Raw genomic sequence first — 22,535 nt, 5'->3', positions numbered from 1 at the left:
GGACATGTTCCAAACCCCACATCATTTGTTGCCCTTTTCTGAACCTGTTCCCATGCCAATATATCTTTTTTGAGATGAGGTGACCACATCTGTACGCAGTATTCAAGATGTGGGCGTACCATGGTTTTATATGGAGGCAAGATGATATTTTCTCTCTTTTAATGATTCCTAACATTGTTTGCTTTTTTGACTGTTGCTACACACTGAGTGGATGTTTTCAGAAGACTATCCACAATGACTCAGATCTTGTTCTTGAGTAGTTGTAGCTAAATTAGCCCCCATCATATTGTATGTATAGTTGCGATTATTTTTCCCATGTGCATTACTTTATCAACATAAAACTTCATTTGCCATTTTGTTGCCCAATCACTTAATTTGGTGAGATCTTTTTGAACCTCTTCAGAGTCTGCTTTGGTCTCAACTCTCTTGAATGGTTTAGTATTATCTGCAAATTTTGCCACCTCACTGTTTACCCTTTTCTCTAGATCATTTATGAGTAAGTTGAATAGGAATGCTTTCTGGAAATGTAAACCAAAACCACCAAACCTAGGAAATAATTTGACTGGACAGAAATCTTATCGTGAACAAATGCCCAGAGCAGAAGCAGCCAAAACCCAGGTAGGGAGCTGCTCCAGCCCCAAGTGGAGCCCACAGCTGACAAGGCAAGGCTAGAGCAGCCCCTGCCTGCAGTGGAGGGCCACTCCAGCCTAGCCTTGGCAGGCTGGGGGACTGCTCCAGTTCAGCAGGTCTGGAGCAGCCCCCCGCCTGCACCCCCTTTAAGGGGTTAACCTGTTAAACAGGATTTTACAACCCTGGTCAGAAGGGAGACACCTATCCTTGGAGCCCTGCAGATCTATGTCTGTTTGGGCTGGTACTTGGGGGTTCTGCACATACTGATCCTGTGATGCCCTATATGATGCCACAACCATATATCATCAGGAAGGTCTTTTCACTTACCTGTTGCAGAAACTTGTCAGCACAAAGGTCAACAATCAGTACCTAGGGAAAGATGAACAGCTATATTAACCATTATTATGCTGAGCCCAACTTTGCTGCTCTATGGAATTTGGGAGGGGGGGACATTTTAGGGTATTTTGAATATTAGAATAGTAATGAGATATCTGCAAAACTGTTATCTGCCAAAGATAATAATCAGCTATGTTTGTATCACCTTTGTGTTTTGGGTTATTAAGATGTATGTTTAGTCTGTATTGCAGAACTTGTGCCAAGCTTCTGGACCACACTGACAGGATGTCACAGAATTCCACTTGGGGTTGTCAGCTGGTGTGATGATCATGCCACTGATGCCCACCTTCCTGCTCTCTGGGGGCCTGAAATTCTGGTCTTCCCCAGCCAAGGTACAGAGTTGGGGTAACCATCCCCTTGCAGAGCAACACAGACACTGGGCCAGTTCAGCTCCAGAAGGACTCAATTATGTGAGCTCAGTACTCAAACCAATCCTCCCAGAGAGGCCAAAACCCCAAATAAATCCATCTTATTCTGTGTAAAAGTTTTACACAGAGGAAGCTCATGAGGTCTGCCCTCTGTATTAGAGAGATGCACAGCAGTTGCTCTCCTTCCCCAAATGACAATTATTTACACTGGGCTTGATAATAAAAGTATAAAAAGTAGGATTTAAGTGGTTGCAAGTGGAAACAGTCAGATCAAAGTTACTAAATTCAAATCAACAAAAAACACTAACTTACAGGTCTACAGCTTCTCCTTCCCTAGTCCCTACCCACCAGTGCTGCTAACTGACCCCTCCTGCCCATGACTGGCAGGCCAACGGCATCTGGACAGTACCTTGCATTTCTTCCAACATCTCCCCCCCCCCCCCGTCCCCAAGACTCACCTCTTCTATGGGCAGGTCCTGGAGCTGTGGTAAGGAGCAGGAAAGAATGCCAATAAGGAATGGGGTGGGAGAACAGACAATATCAATCATGGATGCTGGGAGAACAGGAATGTAGGTGTGTTGCCAGGTGAAGGGGTAAAGTGTTGCAACCACAGCATGGCCACATTTAGACAAGGTGCTAGAGGGACAGAAAAACCACATAATGAATTCAAATGCAAATTAAACAGTCAGATCCTAGCCACAGAGTTAAATGACAAGTGCCCAGTATGCAGGGAACACAATTCACACACACCAGGACTGAGACGGAGCCCAACGTCTCAATTTGTGTCCTGCTCTTCATAGGGAGATGGGAATAGTACACAGCTGACAAAGTGTCTTCAGTCACATGATAAATGTTCTCGTCTCCTTTTGCAGTGCACCATTTAGACAATTTCTGACCCGTTTTTTTAACAGGTTTGCTGTTACAACTCAGTTTAAATTCTCACGTGCAGAATTTAAATATGCAGTCATGTCTGACTGTCCATATGCCTGGGGTCCTGGGCAGCCGGAAGATCCTGCATCCACATGCCTAGAGCTTTGGACAACTTGAGCACTCAAGCTCTTAGCATACACAGGGCCTCAGGCAGCTCTTAAAAGGCAACTGTTTCAGAGAATTACAAAACATTAACTTGCTCAGGAAAAAGAGGCCTAGAAGCAGAAGGAAACATGAAACATCTTAAAGCAAGATGCACGTGACTCATTCTTCACCTCAGATTGTCCGCAACGAAGATCACCCTCCTTTCCAGCAGGAGAGAGGCACACACCCGGATCAGATGGCAGACACTAAGGCACTTAAACAAGCACTCGAAATCCACGTGCTCCAGCCGGGAATCCAAGGGACGGCAGAGTTCAATAACCTGAAAGCAGAGCAGAGAGGCAGGGAGTCAGAGATGCACAGCAAGATTTCAACAGACAGACCTGGGGATCTGGAAATCTGTGAAACTAACGATGGATGTTCTACAAACAATGGAATGCAAAAGTTCACAAGCACTAAATGCTCTGCCCCCCCATTTCCCTGGGAGAACAGCACAAGGAATTGAGCTCACCCCTTCTCTTTCTGTCTGTCTCTCCCCCTCTCTCTGGAGTCATTTCTATTGTAACTTATGTTCTTGGCAGCCAAAGTGCCTGTGTGAAGACTAAGAAACAATCCTCACTAAAATCTACAGCCAGCACTGCACTACAGCAAACTGGTCAAGCACCCCTATGCCAGGCATATGCTGTCACCTTATACAGACAGTAACCCACATCTGCAGCCAAGTCCTGGTTTCACAGTTACCTCATTTCCTGCTCCTGGCAGGAAGCTCTTCACAGTGATCGTGCGTCCGGGAGCCGGGAAAGGGGCCTCCATGACACTGCGCATGAACGGATGCACCAAGGCTGGGGACATCTCTCGCCTCTTCTCGACCTCATCCAGAATCTGCAGGAAAATCATCTCCAGTCATTGCAGCACAAGACAGAACTAGGGGTGTCCCAGCTCCCTAGACACAGGACCACAAACAGCATCTTCAGTAATCAGGGCTCTAAACCAGACTGATGTCTTGACTCCCACTGTCGGGAGGGCGCCTGCACAGATGTGCGGCATAAGAACACCAAAAGGCAAGCGGACAGTGGACTGTCAAAAATCAGCTGCTGACACCATTAACAGAAGCAAAGACCTACTCTGTGGGCCCCCGAGTAGTCGGTAAGTCTCATTACATTGCTGAGAAGTCCCATCATAGGAGCGACTCCCCACTTCAGGTATAAAACTGCTGTTGGAATGGAATGGGTTGATTTCCAGCAGTGTCCATCACCTTGAGCTCCCACAGGCTTCAGTTCCGAGGCATCCCTTTCCCCCCCCTTTCAGAATCTCCGAGTCCGCACAGACAAGCGGACAGGGGCCGCAGACGGTTAGCTAGAGCTGTGAAGTCTTTCCAACAGAATCACTGCCACAGAGACTAACAGATACTTGCACGACCCCTGGGCATGTAACTAGGAATGAGTGGATGTGAGAAACGAGGCACTAAGTTTGGCATCAGGAACTCTTTCCTGAGTGCGCGGCAGATTTGGCTGTGGAATGGTCTCCCAAGTGCTAGCCTCAAAGCCGGAGATAACACGCCGCAGGGAACCAAACTGCCATGGGTTACTTACTATGGTCGGTGCAATGCAGCAGTGCAATTACAGGCTGTATGGCAGTAGCTCAGCTATTTCCTACAGCTCTCAGACTGCCAGAAAGGCATCTTGGGATGCACAGGTCCGACCAGGACCACTGGGGGTAGTGGCCTGAGGCAACCCTCCCCCAGTGCTCCAAGGCCCACAGCAACCCTCCGGCAGCAGCCCACCCACTGCCCCGCCTCTGCTCCACTCCTTCCCCAAGCTCCTCCAATGCTCCTTCCTGCCCCACCTCCACCCCCTGCCCAAAGCCACTTCCCCCGAGCAGCAGGAGCCAGGGGCTTACCAGGAGGCCTGCGCAGGGCAGCAGAGGTTCGCCCCCCTCTTGCACTCACAGGCTGCTGCAGTGAAGCAGAGCACAGTGGGCTGGGAGACAGTAGCAGAGCAGAGCAGAGCAGGCTACTGGGCCCCTTCTGCCACCATGTTGAGTATGGGAAGAGAGGCCAGGACCTGCCCTGTGGACTGGCCGGCAGTGGGGACGCGCCAGGTTGTGGGGTGGGCTGGGCTGGGCTGCTCACTCACCTTGGAGAAGAGGTTGAAGCAGCCCAGGCGGCTCACCATGCAGTACACCTCTGGAAGCCGCTTCCCTTTCCCTTCTGGCTACAAGGCAAGGGGAACGGAGAGAGTTGCACCCGGAGCACAGCAAGGGACGCAAATGGCCATGTCACCTCCCACAGGACTCAGCCCATACGCCGAGTGCTTCCTGCTACCCAGCTCTGTGCGCTCAGACTCAGAGTAATGAGCCTCAGGAACAGCATCTAGCCCACTCACGCCCCATCCCTTCTAGGCATTGTGTTCCAGGAGGCATGGGCAGCACCATGCACCTTTCACTGCTGCTCTACCCTCTGTCTAAGAGGGCTGGTAAATCCAGAAACAGCATTAAGAGAAAGGCAGCCCCCACCTGGCCAACCAGCTGTTGCAGATGCTGATCCTGGTCCTAGCTGGACTGCAAAGCTCTCCACCCCCATTACTGCCAACCCTCCCACTGGCCGTAGAGCTCACAAGCAGCCACTTACCAAGAGCTTCTTGCAGTAACCGAACCAGCGGCTGCCATCCTCACCCGTCAGCACAAAGGAAAAGGTTTCACTGGGGAGACCAAGCAGAGTTGCTCATCATGCAATTCACAGACTGGGGGAGCAGGACTAAGGGGAGGCAAATTCAACACACTGCATCCCGTCTGCAGCCCTTTAAGCTCACTGTGGGAGACCCAGAGGGATGCTCCCTGCTGCAGACTCCCTCCCTCCCACACACAGGGGACTGAGGTGCCCACAGGCTGCAGAAAACTCATCAGTCTGCTGTCTCCAAGCTTCTCCGCTCTGCCAATCACCAGCAGCAGCTGCCACTGCAGCAGGATCTAACTCGGGGAGAGTGCTGCAGGTGCCACACGAGATAGAGGTTCCGCTGGAAGTAGCGGGAATGAGGATGAGTAGAGATGGCCCTGCGGCCTGTGCACCCCTAGCATTCTTATTCTGGGATCAAAACCTCCGGGGAGTTCTCCTACTTTGGCCTGTATCTTCCATTTCCAGGCACAGCCACCTGGCAGATGCCGTCGCACCCAGCCCTCGCCCATCTCTCACTTATTCCAGTGGGAGCCCAGCGAGCAGTGCTTACTCACAATACTAAGCTTTACCTTTTGAGCTCTGCTGTTGGAAGCCAGGCTTTAGGATCTGGGAAGCAGAACTTGGGGATGACCTTTAACCTCTCCTCGGTATCCTTGGACTGCTTGATGGGTTGCTCGGGCTGCAAAAAGTAACACCCCAGTTATACAGGGCCACTCCCCCAAGATCAGAGAACAACGGCGGCAGCGTTCACTGGAATAGGATGAGTTTCCACCCTGCGGTAGGGGCTTGTGGGCATCAACCCACACAAGTCGGATGTCAGGACCAGGAGAATATTCTCTGCCTATTCCCGATTCCCAGCTTCCTCTCATGTTGCTCTATGCAGCTCAAAGCACACAGCCACCGGTCCAGCCTCAGCAGATCCAGGCCAGGTCTTACAGGTCCAGTACCTACTTCTCTATCACTAGGACACGGTTTGATGCTCAGCTCTCCAAAGAGCAAAGTGAATTCCTGGTCCCACATTTCCAACCACACAGACTTTTGCTACATCTTGTGCCTGACCGGTTAAGCTGTGGCTTTAGCTCAATGGCCTTTCCCACCTTCAACTGGAAAGCTGGCTTTCTAGCTCAAGCTATGGAGGCTCCTGCACTAAGCTCCACAGGCATTACACAACGGCAGCAATGCGGATCAGTGGCAGCAATACGAGCTGTGAATGGAATAAAGCTGCAGAGCTCCCCCAGTGATCACCGAAGGGTGAGTCTGCCTGGCTCAGTCCTGCCATTAGGAGATGCCATGACACTGCAGCAATCTCTCCTCGAGATATCTGTACGTGTAACAGGCCGAGATCCCAACTTGCACAGGAAGGGGGTTTATCCCTCCTACGGTCTGTCCACAGGGAGAGAGCAAAGCTTTGTGCATCATTACGAGATGGGAAGGGCACCAATTCTTTGACATCAGTTATCTCTAGCCAGCCCAAGTCCCCCGAGAACAGGCGGCCACCTTCAGAACCATTCAAGAACAACTGCACTTGGACTAAGGGATTCGACCAGCTATGGGAGACATCAGAGAAAGCCATAAGGTCTTTCCCAAGGAACACAAGTCATATTTCATGTGCTAGCATATTTGTGCCTCTGTCATTTCTACTCCTTGTATCTGATGAAGTGAGTCTTTGCCCAAATACATCTGTTAGTCTCTCAAGTGCCACAGGACTGCTGTTTGCAGACGCAGAGTAACATGACTGCCCCTCCCATACAAGTCATATTTGGGAGTCTCACTTCCCCACACTGCACAGATGGGAACCTCACATCACTTAGTGTCACAAGATGGGACAGGCTAGAAATAGGGATGTTAAAGGTGTAATAGGGTAACCATGTAACTGCTCAACATCACAGTGGTGACAGTGACCCACACTGCGGGGTCTGTAGTATAAAGCTTTACACTGCAGAGCCCTCGGTGAAACCTCCCCAGGAGTAGGGCCACCAGCCCCTGCCAGCTCTGCTCTCAGGGAGACTTCACTGAGTGTAGTGGACACTATTAACAGAAGCATCTGCTTATTGGTTAAAGGGTTAGTTGTTTACACAGAAACATCCCTAGTTAGGAAGGGCTGGTCTTCAGAAGATGTCTACTGCATGGACATTTTGCTGGCCCCAGATATACAGCTCATGCAAGCGGGGGACAGGCGGATTTTTTGGGAGCAAGCCTAGATTTAGAGCCAGGCTAGTCTGTAATCACAGCCCCTACGGTATAATCAGTGCTCCATAATTACTGGCCTGATAGTTCCTCAGTATGAAAGACCCTCCCTGTGTAAATCCCCCATCATTCACCAAAATATTCTCAATCAAGCCGAGGTTAGACACACTGAGAAACTGCTTAGTGCTGTCAGTACCGTTACAAAACCAGGCCAAGCTCCATTCGGTGCAGACTGGAACCGATCCACTGATGAGGTGCAGCAGGGAAGGAAGATGCTCTGACAGTCACGGGGGAGGACACCTCTGGCAAAAAGCCACATTTTTCACTGCCTTTCAATACAGGGAGTTCATGCCCTATGTTCACTTTCACCCTGCTGCATGGACACTGCCCCCAGGAGCTGGTAGTGTTCCTTGGGGGTTCCAGAGTCACCGTACATTTAACCACAATCCTCTCAGCAGCATGCTGAGCTCTTAGGGCTCCCAGTACCACAGGCCTTGCAGCCCTTCCAGCCACCCCTTAGGGTGAAACAGCTGCCCCCCTGCGCTAATTCCCAACCGTAACTTTTTTCTTCTTACAGGAACCGGGAAAGTTTCTTTTCTGGAAACGGAAAACCCACAGTAACTTGTGGTGCATAGCTGAGGCAGCTTGCAGGAGAGGAGAGGCAATGTAGCCATACACCCAAAGCTGGGCTGACCTCAGTCCCGCTCCTGTGGCTACACAGACAGGGAGGGATGTGCTAGCTCATGTGGCGTAGGAAACAGTGACCGAATGCCATGGGGCTTCATTCACTTTTCCCCCAAAAATCAAGATGAAGCCACAAACCAAACTGCAGCCAACTAAGGCAGCTACAGAGCCACAAACACCCATCAGCCACAGCAAGTCTCTCATTCTGCTTGCTCAGACCTACATACATAGCTAAGGGCAGCTTCGGAGAGCCCCCGCACTAGCCCTGGCGAGACGAGAGAGAATGTAGGCTCTAGAGGGAGGCCTCGTCGTAGTTCCCACCATGGCCCTACACTGAGCAGTTTTCAGATGTTGTATATCAGCCCAAGCTTTTATAAGGTCCCTGTGGTGTCTGAGCACCTTCTGCAAGGAGCAAGAACACACCTCCCCCCAGTCCTGCTAGCATAGGCGCTGAGAGGAGAGCAGTTCTCATTTCATAAAAGGGCTCAGCAGCAACATTTCCCATTCCAATTACTTCAGAGGAGACTCAGCCTCTCTTGGGCTTGAGTCTCTCAGCACTAAGCAATTGCAACAGCAAAATATTACCATGCGCTTCCACTCCCTGCCAATCCCACCCACAATCCCAGATTCTAGGAAGGACTTTCCCATTAACACCCGGTTCTGACACATCCAGGACACGGGATCAGGATCAGAGCGCTCTGTGAGAAGGCGTCTCCACAAGCCCCATGCATGGGAAGCAGAATCCAGCCTGCCACAATGCGAACCCAGCTGCAACCATACCACAGCACTGAACTCAAAGTGACCTGGGGAAGCGACGGTTTCTAGCGCAGCCGAGGATAGGCCCATGTTAGCTGCTGCTTGGACACGCTGGGCTCTGCACAGTGGCTTTGCCCCTTCACTTGTGAAAGGCCAGAACAGGTTTAATAACTGCTGCAAGGAACAAGGGCTTGGCACAAGCTCAGCAAGCATCGGTTCAAGGACCCAGTCAGGCTGCTCCCTCTGTGCGTAGCAGGGAGTGTCACAGGACCCGACATTTCCCCCAAAACTAGGAAGCAATATGCATTTTAATATGGTCAGATGTCAAGTCCTACCTCTGGGAGCAAAGGCAGCAGGCCAGGCTTACAGGCTGGGGGGCAGCACAGGCTGACTGCACGCAGTGAAATATTTGGGAGTTCGGGTGGTTCATCAGCTGAACATGAGATGTCAGTGCAACACCATGTGATCCTTGGACGTCAAACAGGAACATTTCGCATAAACTTCTAGGGGTGTGCTCTCAGCTCTATTTGGCACTGGTGTGACTGCTGCTGAAATACTGCGGCCAGTGCTGGTGCCCATGACTTAAGAAGGATGTTGATCAATTGGAGAAGAGCCACGAAAACGGTGAAAAAATTGGAAAGTGCCTTACAATGAAAGGGTGAAGGAGCACCATCTACTTAGCTTAGCAAAGAGGTTACAGGTGACTTGTTCACAGCCTGCAAATACCTACCTGGGTGAGAGTAATCAACTCTTGGAACAATTTACCAAGGATTGTGTTGGTGGATTCTCCATCACGGGAATTTATAAATTAAAAGTGGACAAGTCTGTAAGAATAATGAAGAACTTGAGCCTTCCCAGGAGAAGTATATCCAACTTCCATTAACGTAGTGCCCGAAGCCTCCAGCATGGTTGTGCTTTCCTTATAACACTCCTGTGAGGTAGGGCAGTGCAGCCATCAGGGAAACTAGACCGATCTCATATCTACTACACTGGGAATCCATTCTGCAATCAATGCACCGGCCGTCAATTTATCACGCCTGCTTAGACTAGGGATGTAAAATCCTGTTCAAAATGTTACGTTTAAGCTGTTAACCAGAATCCCATAGGCAGGGGCTGCTTCTGCCCAGGCTAGTTAACTGCTCATCTAGTAAGGATGATGCTTCCCAAGTAACTCTTTACATCCTAGCTTAGACCAATAAATCCACCTCTAAGTATTCTTTGATGGACACGGTACCCCACTAGCACGAGAAGAGTAACTGAAATCAACATGAGAGCAGCCCCACCAACCTTACATGGTAGCTATGTCGATTTGAGCTACACAACTTGCCTAGCTAACATGATGTAGCTTAGATGCTGTCGGGGGTAAATAGAGACAAGGCGAGAGGATGGGTGATGTGTGTACAGAGGGTTTGGCAGAGCCAGAAGCAATTAGCTGCACACCCTGGCTCTGCTCATCTGCACAGAGCCATGGAAGAGGGAAATGCAGGGAGGGAAAAATAATTCAACAGGTGAAGCTGATAGGAGCGGTACAGCTAGAGGCAGCTGCATGGGACCCACCTTGCTGGGGAACTGCTGTATGACCTGCGGGGTGTACGTTGTCTCAGATGGCCTCTTCTTTAGGGACACGACCACAAAGAGCTCAAACAGCTGCTGTTCCTGGAATTCGATCAGATCCCGCTCCAGCGTCTGATAGTGCGGGTTTCTCTTGTGGGTTGCCTGCACTTGCAGCAAGCGCTTGTGGCGGCCTGTGGAATAAGGACCAGGTCAGTGACAGGAGGCTGGGGCTGTAACACTAAGCATCTGAGGCTCTCAATACGCCTCATTGTTTGCACTGCACAAGAGAAAAGGTCAAGGGACGTACCCAAGGTCACGCAGCAGGCAAGTGGCAGAGCAGGAAATGGCCCTCAGGTCCCATCACAGAGCCTAGTGCCTCCTGCCTAGAGTAGGACACCCCAGTCTCAGCTCCCACAAGCACACAACTCCCACAAAGGCAATAACATCCCCAGCCCCTTTGTCAGTGGATTTTATCAGCAGCCCAACCCTTTCAACACCTCCATAGGCTGGTTCTTAGCCCGGAGGCTCCCCCTAACCCCTAGCTGCACTGAGGGACACATGCCTGAGGGCTGTGATGGGGACGACTGAGAAGGGGCCTCATTTTGTCAACAGGGCATATGAGGGGTGGGATAGTCTCCATAAAGCTGCCACGCGCCAGGCAATCGTATCACAAGAGCGATGTTTTCAGCAGCCAGAGAATTCACAATGGAGGCTGAGTCCAGCTCCGCCCTGTCCCCCATCCAGCCCGTCCCACACAGCACCACAGACTCTGCCTACGCGGCACATAGGGAAGACTGGCACAGCCGAGGGGTCTGACACATACTCTGTGGGTTTGTATTATTCAGCCAGACTCACTTGGTGACTCACCGGCTCCATTTTGAGCCAGCCTACAACCTTCCCCCTAACACAGAGAGATGGAGTTTTGCCATCAACCTCAAATTATGGGTTTTTGCATGTCATCTACAGGAAGGAAACATTTAAAACAGCCCAACTGGTTCCTTGTCACTGGGTACTCCCAGCACAGCGCACTCCCATTTACTACAGATGAGTCTGCCTACCATGTCTAAGTTCAGGCCAGGCCTGCAGGCAAAGTTTTTACCCCTTCATTTCCCAACTCTGGGAAGCTGGAAGCTCAGATCCCTTCTGTGCCAACCAGAGCAGATGAGTCAACACCGAAAGCCTAGATGTGAGCCTGTCATTCTGGTTGTCCTGCCAGTGTTGTCATCAAGACAAGGGACCAAACTACCTACTTTTTGGGGGCCCCGTTCCAAACAGGGCATTGCAGAGCACAGCCCACGTGAACAGAGAAGGGGCATAGCACTCAGTTCTGCACCAGACATGCTCCAGGGAAGTGAGTTACTCCCAAGTATGGCCGTCACTGGAACAGTCATCTGGAGTGACTGACAGGATAGGCTGGGAGACATGGCACATGGAGCTTGACATGCCGACTCCAGCCCCTCCTCACAGGCACAAGAGGCTGGTTTGACACAAGAGTGGCAGTTTCCTGCATTGGCTACCAGAGGCCCAAAAACCACAGAAGTGGCTAGTCCCACTGGAACCCTGCCAGCATTAATTATGCTATGGGAACAGGACCAGCCCCAGCGACTGACTCACTCACTTTTCGGCAGATTCTCTGTCTCACTTTCATTCCCACTGGTTTCACCTGAAACGAGAAACAAGGCTTCCATAACTCTCAGTTGCCGTGAGAAGGTGGGTGACACCCAGGGCTGCTGAAGGGGCTGCGTGCAAGACCTCCCTTGGATCTACACCGCTTGTTAGCCATCTTGTTCGTTACAGTAGTCTCAGCAAAAGCAGCCCTTTGACAGGCCACTATTTATTGGAGAGTTCGTCTGTGTATGATCAAGAATTCCTCCCAAATGGTAAGAGCTAGGACCAGCAAATTCCATCTGCAGCTTCCTCTTAGAACTTAAAGCCACATAAGCGTTTGGTTGTGCCAGGGAAATAGCCTCTGTCTGCATTGGATTTGCTTCCCATCAAACCAAACAGAAGAGAAACAGAATCAGGAGGTAAAGTACAGTTTTCAAAATGGACATGATGGAGCACATGTTGAAAGAGACCCAACCAAGATAAACCAGAAAAACCCATCACAACCAATGGTGTGTGCAATCAGCATGCACCTCACTTCACCTGCCCTGGCATTACACGGGTGCCCCCTTTATAACAGCAATAGAAAAAAAACACTATGTGGATGAAAACCAGCAGAATCTGGCAACCCTGCACATAGGTAATGGTAACAAAATGCCTGATAAGCCATCTCCAGAACCCCAGTGGGCTGTATGCGGCTGTTGGGAAACCAGTTGCCCACCACTGGCACCGAGCTACCCTAGCACTGCAGGCTCAGACACAGATTGATTTGCAGGGGGTCCTGAACATCCAAAAATCCCCAACCGAGTCAGTGCAAGATGTAGGAGATCAGCATCTCTGGTCTCAAAGCGCCGCAATACATTTGCTCATTCTCAGAGCAGTCGCTACCACATAAAGGCCCCGTTATGCTGCCAGGACCATGGCACGTGGTGAATGCGACATGTCCATGGTCATGCCACTTGTGTGCTACATGAGGAAGAGGATGACGTAGGCCGTCTCCATACCTTTTGCTGGAGGAGCTTCTTTCCCTGTGTAAGTGATTAACTTCACCCTCTTCTTCCCGCGTTTAGACTCGAAGATCTCCTGTATTTTTAACACAAGCTGGAATCCAGAGAGAAAGCCGAGATTAATGCAAGCCCCACACACGTGAAAGGTGGCAGGTACCAGTAGCACAGCAGACTTAGCAGATGCCAGCGCTTCCAGTAGGGCTGTAACAACTCCATGGATACTGCAGGTCTAACAATGCAAGGAACAATTACTCCATGAGCCTGTTAGACTCCACACAGAGCACAGCAGAGAAGGAAGGAAAGAAACGTAATTTAGACTCTAGAGGACTCATTCATGTATATTTGGTTTATCAAGCAGGCCGCAGAGACCCAGACACAGGGAGGTCTGAAGCTATGAACAAGACAAACCAACCATAAAGAAAGTTACAGCAGCATCCTGTAGAATTTGCCTCAAGGAAGCCTTCTGCAAAGGATCAAGAGCTCTGTGCACCTGCAGCCCCTCTCCTCCCCTCCCCTTTCTGAGCATAGCCATCGCTGCTTGATGTAGCTTGGCCTAGTTTCCTGGCGTTGTACAGAATGCACCGACCATCTGAGACCCAGGCATGTTTTCCAATGCAGAGAGTCTTCTGCTTGCTGTGTGAAACAGCGCACCAGACAAAGGGCCTGCCCCATGGCATTTCCTCAGCTGAGTGGTTATATACCCCTTATCTTCTCCACTCTAGTGTGCCCAGAGAGAGGGCAGTGCCGTGTCTGCCCCACAGCAATCAGGTGAGCCCAGTCCAGAGAGAGAAGAAACATGAACGTTACCACTATCCTATGTGGCCAAGCAACAGAAGAGAGAAAGGCACCAACATTCTAATATGGAGGGCAGGAGCGGCTGGGTTTTTGTTGATTCAACCATTTTTAAAGCCTTGGTTAACACCAAACCCACAAGGATCTCTGGAAATGCAGCCCACAGGCGCCGAAAGGCATCTCCACTCTCCTGCTAAGGCCCTGTGCCCCCCCAGACACAGGCAAGATGGGAGAGCGCACCTTGTTGCTACTTGCTGGAGCTTGCTGACATTTTTGGAGCAGGGTGATGTTTTTTTTTTTTTTAAACACAGTAGGGAGGTCAAGTTCTCTCTTGCCCCAGTGTTAAGAATCCACACATGTTCCCAGCAAGTAGCAGGGTGGGGCCAGTTATTTCTGTCCCCACACACACGGCAGAAATAGGAAGAGTCACTGACAGAACCTGTTCTCCAGCTCAAACCCTCATCCCCAATCTCAGTGAACTAGGCCGAATTTCAGGCTTGCCTCGTTTTCTGATCCCCTTCTGATTTTCTGGAGCAGCAACAGACACGTTCTCTTCGTGCAGGGAGACACCCTACAGAGGCGCTACTGTTTCACTTGTGCAGGCCTCCTTCTCTCCAGCTCTCCCCTGGACATTTTGTTATTGCTCCTAACTGAGAGGATTTCAGTCACCAGGGAGAGATGCTGGGAGCACTCAAAGCACCAAGGTTTCTTTTCCTGCTCGAGACAGAACTTGCCTTTTTTTGGACTGAAATTCTTTTCTTGCTTTTTCTGAGTGTCTTGCAATCCCAGCAGAATCCTTTGAGTGCTGGGAGAACAGCATCTCTCCCTGCATAGAAATTGCTCCCAGACTCTTGGAACAGGTTTGGGGTTTTGTGAAGGATTCCCCCTCTCCCCTCAACTCCAGAAAAAGGTCACATGCTATCATTTCATTTCCATCGTTCTGACACCATGCTCTCTACTGCCAGGCAGGGTGTTTATTATAATCTTTGTACAGGGGTATTACTGCTCCACGTATCTACAGACTTCGCAGGCAGCTCGCACCGCGTAGGTAAATATTGTCCCAGGCTCTCTCAGGGCACCAGAGCATGTTCTTGTCAGCCAGAACTAGAACCCAGGAGTGCCATGTTCAAATCACTAACCAATGATGCCCCACCGCAGTAGCTACCATGTCCTTTCCCTCTGGTGCGCTGTGTTTTGCTATGGAAGCATTGCTCAAGACAACTGGAAGCTGAATTGGGTTTCAGGTTTTTTAAATACAAACACCTGGAAATATGCCCAACAGACACAGGCAGGAACCACAGCAAAGTTCCATTTCTCCAACATGACAGAATTAAATCCCTTTCTTGATTCTGCCCGAGAGGTGTGTGTCCCTTATCCACACAGCAGGGAGCGGCAGGAAGAACGATACCCAAGAGTTATGAAACAGGCTCATTCCTAAGGAGCTGTTCAGCAGCTTTTAATGAGGAACAGCTGCCAGCTTGCTTTCATGAACATCAGATCAGGAACACAGACCAACCACCCAAATAACTGAGCAACAAGCCCCCACAAGAGAGCCAGGGTGGCTCCAGGCCTTGCCCGCCAGAGTAAGTGCTTACACCAAAAAAGCTAATCGACAGTTAATGAGTCACACTGACTTGTACAGAAACTCCCTGTGCTTATTTCCCAGCCCCTACACCTGTCTGTCGATAGACAACTGCCCTCCCTGCATGCTTGACGGATGTGCCCAGCCCACAGCAGGGGGCTTCCACAGCTAAGTCAGTCCTCAATTCAATTCCACGTGAACACTCAGTACGTGCCTGTCTTGCAAAGCCTTGTCTCAAACCCCACAGGGTCCCTGGGGATCCCTCCCTGCCCTGCTCCCTCAGCACAGACACGCCAAAGCCTCCATTCACCCACATCCATCTGCTATTGGAGGGTCTGCAGGCTCTCACTGTTCCTCACACTACCATGTGGGAGAGCCTGTGACCCTGGGCAAGCCACAGCCCCGCCCCACCGCAGAGCAGAGAGCAGCAGCACTGATCTGCGAGGCCCAGGGCACCAGGACCATTGCCAAGCATTCAAAGGTGCTAGCAAAGGGTGAGCGTTATCACCACAAGTGCCACGCCAGAAGCAGGGACTCCCGCACGAGCAGCAGGCACAAGCCTCACCCGGGGAAGGTTCCTTTTCATGCCAGTGACCTCCCCTGCTCGGAACAGCTTCCACTCGGTCAGCGTGACAGGCAGGGTGGTGTCCTTCCCACGCAGGCACGCCCGGGCGGCTTTCAGCTCCAGGGTCTTGCGATTGAGGAAGGCAGGCTTGGGAGGGAGCTGGAACAGACCGGACAAGACATCGCGGGTGCTTTGGAGTGAAAACCTTTGCTGGCCAGGTTTCAAAGGGGCTGCCCAGCATTAGTGCGGGGCTTATACGGAAAACGAGATCCCTGATTACAGCATCTCAGCTCCGACCCATCCCTCCACACGCTCAGCATGGACCCAGCCCCTCAAGCCACCCACACCTGCCAACAGGAAGCACCCTTCCCGGGACCTCAGAGCGACAGCTGCTTATTGCTGAGGGACAAACGGGGAGACCCAAGACCTGTGGCAGGGAGTAAATGCCAGGTGCCTGGAGAGGAGGGATGCCCACCTCCCCTCCGGGGCCCTGCAGCTGCCCACCCCACCTTGCAGCCAGGAACAGTTTATTTGTCGAGACACTAAACTTTCCCCACGCACCCAGGTGAGCCTGCCCAGCCTTGGCTAATTTACAGCTGCCCGGCCAGAGAGCAATTCCCAGCGGTGCTGGGCTCCAAGATGGCTGCTTTCCACATCCCATCCCTCAGGACAAGCTGGGTGGGCCCCACAGACATGAACCCAGGCAGCCTGGGATTCACACTCACCTTGGGAGGCCTGAAGGTATTCTTTGGGGGTGGCAGCTTCCAGGTGGACGGGACCCTCCACAAAGGTAAAGGCAACACTTTGATGTCTTCATACAGATTCTCCTTCACAGGAGCTGGTGAAAACAACCCGTAAGACTCAGGAAGTGGGGGGTAAAACGTCCCTCCCAGTCAGCCAGAACCAAGCAGAACTAATGCCTGGCAGGGCTATAGGATCGGTGACAGCCCATACCCCAGTGACGCCGCTACGGCCATGGGGTTGCCAAAGCCCTGCCAACCCCCGACCTGTGGCTGCGGGTATCCTGCGTAGAGACCCCACTAATTCACAGCTGCTTGGTGCTGCAGGAGCACAGCCACCAGCGTGCCAACAGCAGCCAACTTTTTCTGCAAGCGTTTACGTAAAGCAGCTACAGGAAAGCTGAAGCCAGCTCAGCTGTGTCCTATTCCCAGTGCCACTAGAGAGCCTGCTGGTACTTAGCCCCGTGTCCCTGCTACCCCGGGACCAGACACAGGGAAATCCGAACACTTGCAGGCCTGAACAGACCCCTCCCCGCCCCCACTCAGGTCACTGGCAGAGCACAGGCACATACAGAGAATGTCCTCGTAGACATTGTCCTCTGACTGCGTGTAGTAGAGTCGGGACCCCGAGCTGCTGTTCAGCTCCTCGTGGAGCTTCTGGGAGCTGGCGGCTGCCATGCGACTGCGGAAGCCCTGGATGTCTTCGAACTCAAAGGATTTCCTGAAAACAGAACAGCACATCTGAGCCATTTCTTCTGAGGAGGGATGCAAGTCAGAGGAAGGAGGCCCAGGAACAGGCCAGGCCTCCAGCCCCAGGCCCATGACAACCCCCCAGGCAATTTATTCCAGTGCTTAACCACCCTGGCAGGCAGGCAGTTTTTCCTAAAGGCCAATCTCAACCTCCCTGGCTGCAATTTAAGCCCCTTGCTCCTTGTCCTGCCCCAGTCCCTGCCCCCGCACACAGCACTCACCTGCGTGCCCAGAGCAGGCTGCACCTGTTTCCAGCGTGCATAGCACTAGTGCAGAGCTAACACAGGGGACGTGGCGTTGCTGGTTAACTCAGACCCACAGGCAAGTGGGCAGCCTCGCCCAGCCTGCTGCCGTAGCGCTTAACGGAGACACGTGGCCCCAGACTCCAGGCAAGTAACAGCTCAGTCCCCTGGAGTCATGTTGACCCACACAGCAACAGGGCTCTTCACTAGAGAAGACAATTGGCCCATGAGTCCCGGGCTGCACCCCCGCTCAGCCGGGGGCCTAGCTAGCACAGCTCCGTCAGCTTTCGGAGTCCTGGGAAGAGAGGCGTGTGGGGCAGTAGTCGGGACAGTCTGTGCACAGCAGTCACTGCACCGCACAGGGGGGTGGGGATTTCAGGTCTCCCCTCTCTCTTCCAAAGCAAGCCCAGGGGCCAAGCTCCCCCCAGCCCCAAGGATTTTACGGTCTCCTCTGGAAGTGCAATTCCGGTGAGGCTTTCACAAACACCCCCATCTCACCACCTGGCTTGGGCATGGGACTTGCTCAGCAGGGGCTATGGGGCAGGTGCTCAGTGCACACAAGAGCAAGAAAGAATTAAGCCACCTACCTCTTGGATCTCCCTCTGATTTTCCTGTTTGCCAATCCCTGCTCAGGCTCCTGGGCGGATTCTGCTGAGGACTCATTACACTGGCCCTCCTGTGGCTTCTCTCCCCCGCCGCTGGCGTGGTCCCTTTCCAACAGGTAGCGGAAAGTCCGGCGGGGCTTCGGGGGAGGGACGGCAGCGGGCCGCGGCTCCTGGCCCTCGGGCTCTGAGTAAATGTTTTCGAGGCTCCTCCCTGTCGCCCGGAGGGGCTCCCCTCCCCTAGCCTGTAGCTCTCGCTCTGTCGAGCCACAGCTCTCCCGCTTCCTTTTCAGCTCCACTGCCTCCGCGACCACCTTGCCAAGGGGACCAGCTTCTAGGTCCTTCCACGCCCCACGGGAGGTGTAGAAGTTCCCTGGGGGTAAACTCTGCTCTGGGTCCAGCAGGCCTCCCCGCCAGTCTCCGTTTTCCTCTGCCCAGGAACTCAGGCTGCACGCGCGCACTTTGGGCCTGAGCATCTCCAAGGAGCCACATTCGCTCTCATCCTCGCTCTGAGAAAGGTTCCTGCCCTTTTCCCGGAAGTCCAGGCCCAAGCCCTTTGTGTTTGCCAGCTCCGCCTTCCCGCCACTGCCATTCCCCTGTGGCTGGGCCTTGGGCAGAGCCTCATAGCCAGGGTCATACTGCACGCCAAAGTCCTTCGGTTGCTGTCTGTCCTCGCCGCAGCCCCCCCGAGTCCTCCCCTCCCACTGGGAGATCTTCTGTTTGATGTTCCGGCAGTGGCTGCGGGACAGAGTCTGCACAGCGCAGCGAGAAAAGCCACCATCCGGGGTCCCTGTGGGGTGCATGGCAGGAGCCTGAGTCCTCACAAAGGCCCCATCGCAGGCACTGCCTTGTCCACACACACAGCGAGACGGTGCCAAGTCCCCACACCCCTGCTCTGCTCCAGCAGACCACGGACAATCCCTCTGGACAGCAGCCAGTCCTAATTGAGCCCTGGGGGGAGGGAAGATCCATGAGCCCCACTCCCAGGCAGAAGGCACCTTACACACACCCCAAAACGGGCAGCAGCAAACTGGAAGGCGCAGCACTGAACCCCCTCGGGCAGCCCCTCCTCACAGAGTGCTCAACGGATCCCCTCACACCAGAAAACGCCTGTTCCCCAAAGGACACAGCTTTCAACTCACGCTGCAGGGAGCACAAGGCTCCACGTGCAGCACCACCGGGGTGGCTGCTCTCACTGCTGCGGTTCTCCGAGTCCCCGCAGGGCTGCTCTCCCGAAGACAGCAGCAACAGGCGCTCCAGAGCACGCCCGGCGCAGCGTTTCCAGGGCCCTGTGGTCTCGCTAGGCCCAGAGCCGGCCTGCACATTATGGTAGCCAAGGCACCAACAGCCCCGTGTGCATGCTGGGGCTCCTGCCGGGGGTGCTGTGCCCAAGGGGCCTCCCAGCTCCAGCAAGCCCTGATCACCAGGCGGCTGGGGCACGATGCAGGGAAGCAGACAGGCCCAGGAACTGCCAACACTACGCCTGCCTCTGGAGTGCCCGTCTGCCCCCCTAGCTGGTCGGAACCTGCTCAGTGCTCCACCTGCCCTAGATCGGCCACCAGGGAGACTCCAGGTGCCAGGGCAGCCGCAAGCTGGCTCCCGGTGTGGCGTGGGAGGGGGAGATGCAGCAGCTCTGGGTACAGGGCTGTGCGGCTCACTCACACCCTGCTCTCACAGCCCAGCGGCTCCACTCCGACCCAGAGCGCAGGCCACTCACCATGGCTGCCAGCTGGGCAACGGGGACACCCTGAACATGGACAAACGCAACCCTGTCTGGTGGTTCAAGCCACGGCCAGAGCGGGACACGCAAGTGGGCGGCTGCGCGGGGGGCTGCCAGCTAGACTGTGCTGTACGTGGTAAGCGCGCACGGCTCTGGGCACAGCCGCGGCACAGACATTTCCCACAACACCAGCAGAGCTCAGCCGCCACATGCCCACACCTGAGCTCTCGGAACATGCCACGCTGCCGAGGTACTCACCCAGCGCACGGGCTGGCTTGCTCCCCGTGGCTCCCAGCAGCACCGCTGAGCCCCCTCCTGTGCCGGAGAAGCCGGCTGTGCCTGCCGCAGAGGCTGAAGGAAGGGGCCGCTGCACTGGCCAAGGCAGCTCCTGACAGACCCAGCAACAGCAGCAAATGTGGAGCGGCGATGCCACAGCTCCTCCAGTAGGGACTGAGGCTGCAGAGACGTGGCACCTGCACAGACGCCTGGTGGGACTTACCGCTCTGCACAGGGTCCGGCGTCCCAGCGGCTCCCTGCTGCGCTCCTCCAGCCGGCATCCACGGACCGCTCCCTTCCCCCGGCACGGGCCAGCTGCCCCTAGCAGCGGCTGCCGCGGCCCATCTCCCGGGATGGCGGTGCTCTCCTGGAGGGGAAGGGACATGCTGCGTCAGGACACGGGGCCAAGCCAGCGCCCCATCCCGAGCAGGGAAGCAGCCGCCCGCTTGGCACTGTTGCGCCACGTCCGGTGGCCCCCTGTGCGGGGTCTGCGCTGCCCCTGCCCCAGGGCTTCCCCCATGGAAAGTTCCCTGCTCCCATGCCAGGGCTGACGCTCGGAAAGCCACCATGCCCAGCTCCCAGCGGAGGGTGACCTTGTGCAGCGGGGCCCCTCCCTGCACAGACGCAGCTGGTTGGGGACGCCCAGCCAAGCCAGCAGGCTACGCGCCCCACTCCCTGCCGGCAGGTCGCTGGGCTGCGCTTTCGGCCTAGCACAGTGCAAGCCCTTCCCCCGTTGCGCAGCCGTCTCCTCTCAGCGGCTATAAATACGCACTGTCTCCAAACATCCTGAGCCAGGAGCCATCCTCCCTCGGCCGTCTGTGTCGCTCGATTAGCAGGCAGGAAAGCGCCCCTCCCCTCTGGCCACGGCTGCCACGCAGCGATACGGCCCCCACTTCGCAGGCACAGACCTGGCCAGAGCCACTAAGCCAGCGCTGAGGCCGCTGGGAGCAGGTGCCTGGGGCGTGGGTCAAGGAGGGCGGCAGCAGCAGCGCATTGCTGGGGGTGGGATCTGCAGCTGCACTTTGCCAGAACAGCCCCCTGCTCCCGCCCTGGGCACCGTATCAGGCACCCAGCCAAACGTGGGGAGCAGACACCTACAAGCCCAGTGCGCCTGAGCCCCCCAAATCTGGCAGGGGCAGCGGGAATAGAGCATGCAGGGCAGCAGCAGAGGCTCTGGAAGGCAAGGCCGCCCTCAGCTCAGGAAGCAGAAGCAAACACACCCAGCCTGGATTGCAGAATGAGCCCAGCAGCTGGCTCGGGAAAGCGATGCTCTGAGCCTCCCAAGCGCCCACAGGACCCAGAGCCCAGCACAGCCTCCCCAGCTGCCCAAAGCTGCTGCTGCCCTCCCTGACCCACGCCCCAGGCACTTGCTCCCAGTGGCCCCCCATCAGCATGAGTCGCAGGCGGGGCCAGAGGGGAGCAGCTGGAATCACTCCCCTTATCCGAGCTCCCAGAACAGGGGCTGCAGGGAACACAGGGCCAGCCAGAGGCCCTGCCAGGAACAACTCCTCCAGGGACCGGGCAGCACAGGGCTGGAGGGCTCAGTTACGCCCCTGTCCCAAGGTCCCCTGCCAGCCATCTAGCGCCCCACGGAGCCCGCCCCAGTGCACATCACGCTGCAAGCAGGCCCGCCTGGGTCTGCCCTACACCAGTGGAGAGCCACAGAGGGAACAGATGTGGGGACAGCATCTGCGCCTCTGCTCAGGAAAGTGGTCTTCCAGCAGGTTTCTGATCCCCCTTCTGCAGCTGCCACAGCCTGCAAGTAAGGGACACCGCGAGCCCCAACAGAGCACTCAGCGGAGCCAGCAGGCCCCATCCCTGCAGCACCCTGCTGCCCAAGCTCTCCTGCCACCGACACAGCTCACAGGCCTCTCGGAGACACCCGCCCTCCCCATCCAGGGTCAGCCAGGGAACCCCAAGAACCAGTGAGGACCAAGGCCACAGCAAAAACCCCTCCACACTTTACAGCAGCAGCATTGCTCATCGGCTCCCAAGGATTTCAGCACAACCAGCCATCCGACCATTTCCAACAGCCGGGGGAAGGGAGACTGCCCCAGGGCCCAGCAATTCCAAAGAGCCAGGGTTCCAGGTAGGGATGTTAAATATCGGTTAACGGAATAGTCAACTCACCTCAGGAATTCCTGTCGGTTACTCGACTATTCTACACTACTCAGGGGTGGGGCTGGCAGCCACTGCACTCCGGCCCTGCTCCCTAGGAGTCCCCTAACTCTCCGCGCTGCTGCCTCTGTATCAGAGGCAGCAGCACGGGGTGCCAAGCAGGAGCTGGTCCAAGCCAGTTTGAAAACCAGCTCCCCGCTCAGACTGGCTGCCTGTCACCCCACACTGCTGCCTGTGCGCGGGGGTCTGAGCTCC

At 54.4% G+C, this 22,535-nt stretch overlaps 1 protein-coding gene across 5 annotated transcripts in view; it reads right to left on the bottom strand.

Annotated features, from left to right (window-relative positions):
• Window positions 1–22,535, bottom strand: part of DENND2C (DENN domain containing 2C) — a 38,626-nt gene that overhangs the window by 5,608 nt on the left and 10,483 nt on the right. For all 5 annotated transcript variants that reach the window (XM_075910395.2, XM_075910397.2, XM_075910398.2 and 2 more), the window contains exons 2-16: window positions 20,386–20,529; window positions 18,152–19,117; window positions 17,145–17,293; window positions 16,558–16,670; window positions 15,833–15,991; window positions 12,891–12,987; window positions 11,900–11,944; window positions 10,285–10,472; window positions 5,670–5,779; window positions 5,056–5,125; window positions 4,562–4,639; window positions 3,168–3,308; window positions 2,600–2,748; window positions 1,853–2,030; window positions 958–999 (exon numbers count right to left, since the gene is read on the bottom strand). In XM_075910395.2, coding sequence (XP_075766510.2) covers window positions 958–999; window positions 1,853–2,030; window positions 2,600–2,748; window positions 3,168–3,308; window positions 4,562–4,639; window positions 5,056–5,125; window positions 5,670–5,779; window positions 10,285–10,472; window positions 11,900–11,944; window positions 12,891–12,987; window positions 15,833–15,991; window positions 16,558–16,670; window positions 17,145–17,293; window positions 18,152–18,969 — 2,337 coding nt within the window. In that variant the 5' untranslated portion in view covers window positions 18,970–19,117; window positions 20,386–20,529. The remainder of the gene's footprint in view (window positions 1–957; window positions 1,000–1,852; window positions 2,031–2,599; window positions 2,749–3,167; window positions 3,309–4,561; window positions 4,640–5,055; window positions 5,126–5,669; window positions 5,780–10,284; window positions 10,473–11,899; window positions 11,945–12,890; window positions 12,988–15,832; window positions 15,992–16,557; window positions 16,671–17,144; window positions 17,294–18,151; window positions 19,118–20,385; window positions 20,530–22,535) is intronic.

The sequence above is a fragment of the Pelodiscus sinensis genome, chromosome 27 (genome assembly GCF_052426305.1).
Source record: "Pelodiscus sinensis isolate ZL-2025 chromosome 27, ASM5242630v1, whole genome shotgun sequence".
NCBI classification, from domain to species: domain Eukaryota; kingdom Metazoa; phylum Chordata; order Testudines; family Trionychidae; genus Pelodiscus; species Pelodiscus sinensis.
The sequence above is the reverse complement of the archived record's forward strand: the minus strand, read 5'-3'. Positions and strand labels throughout refer to the sequence as shown.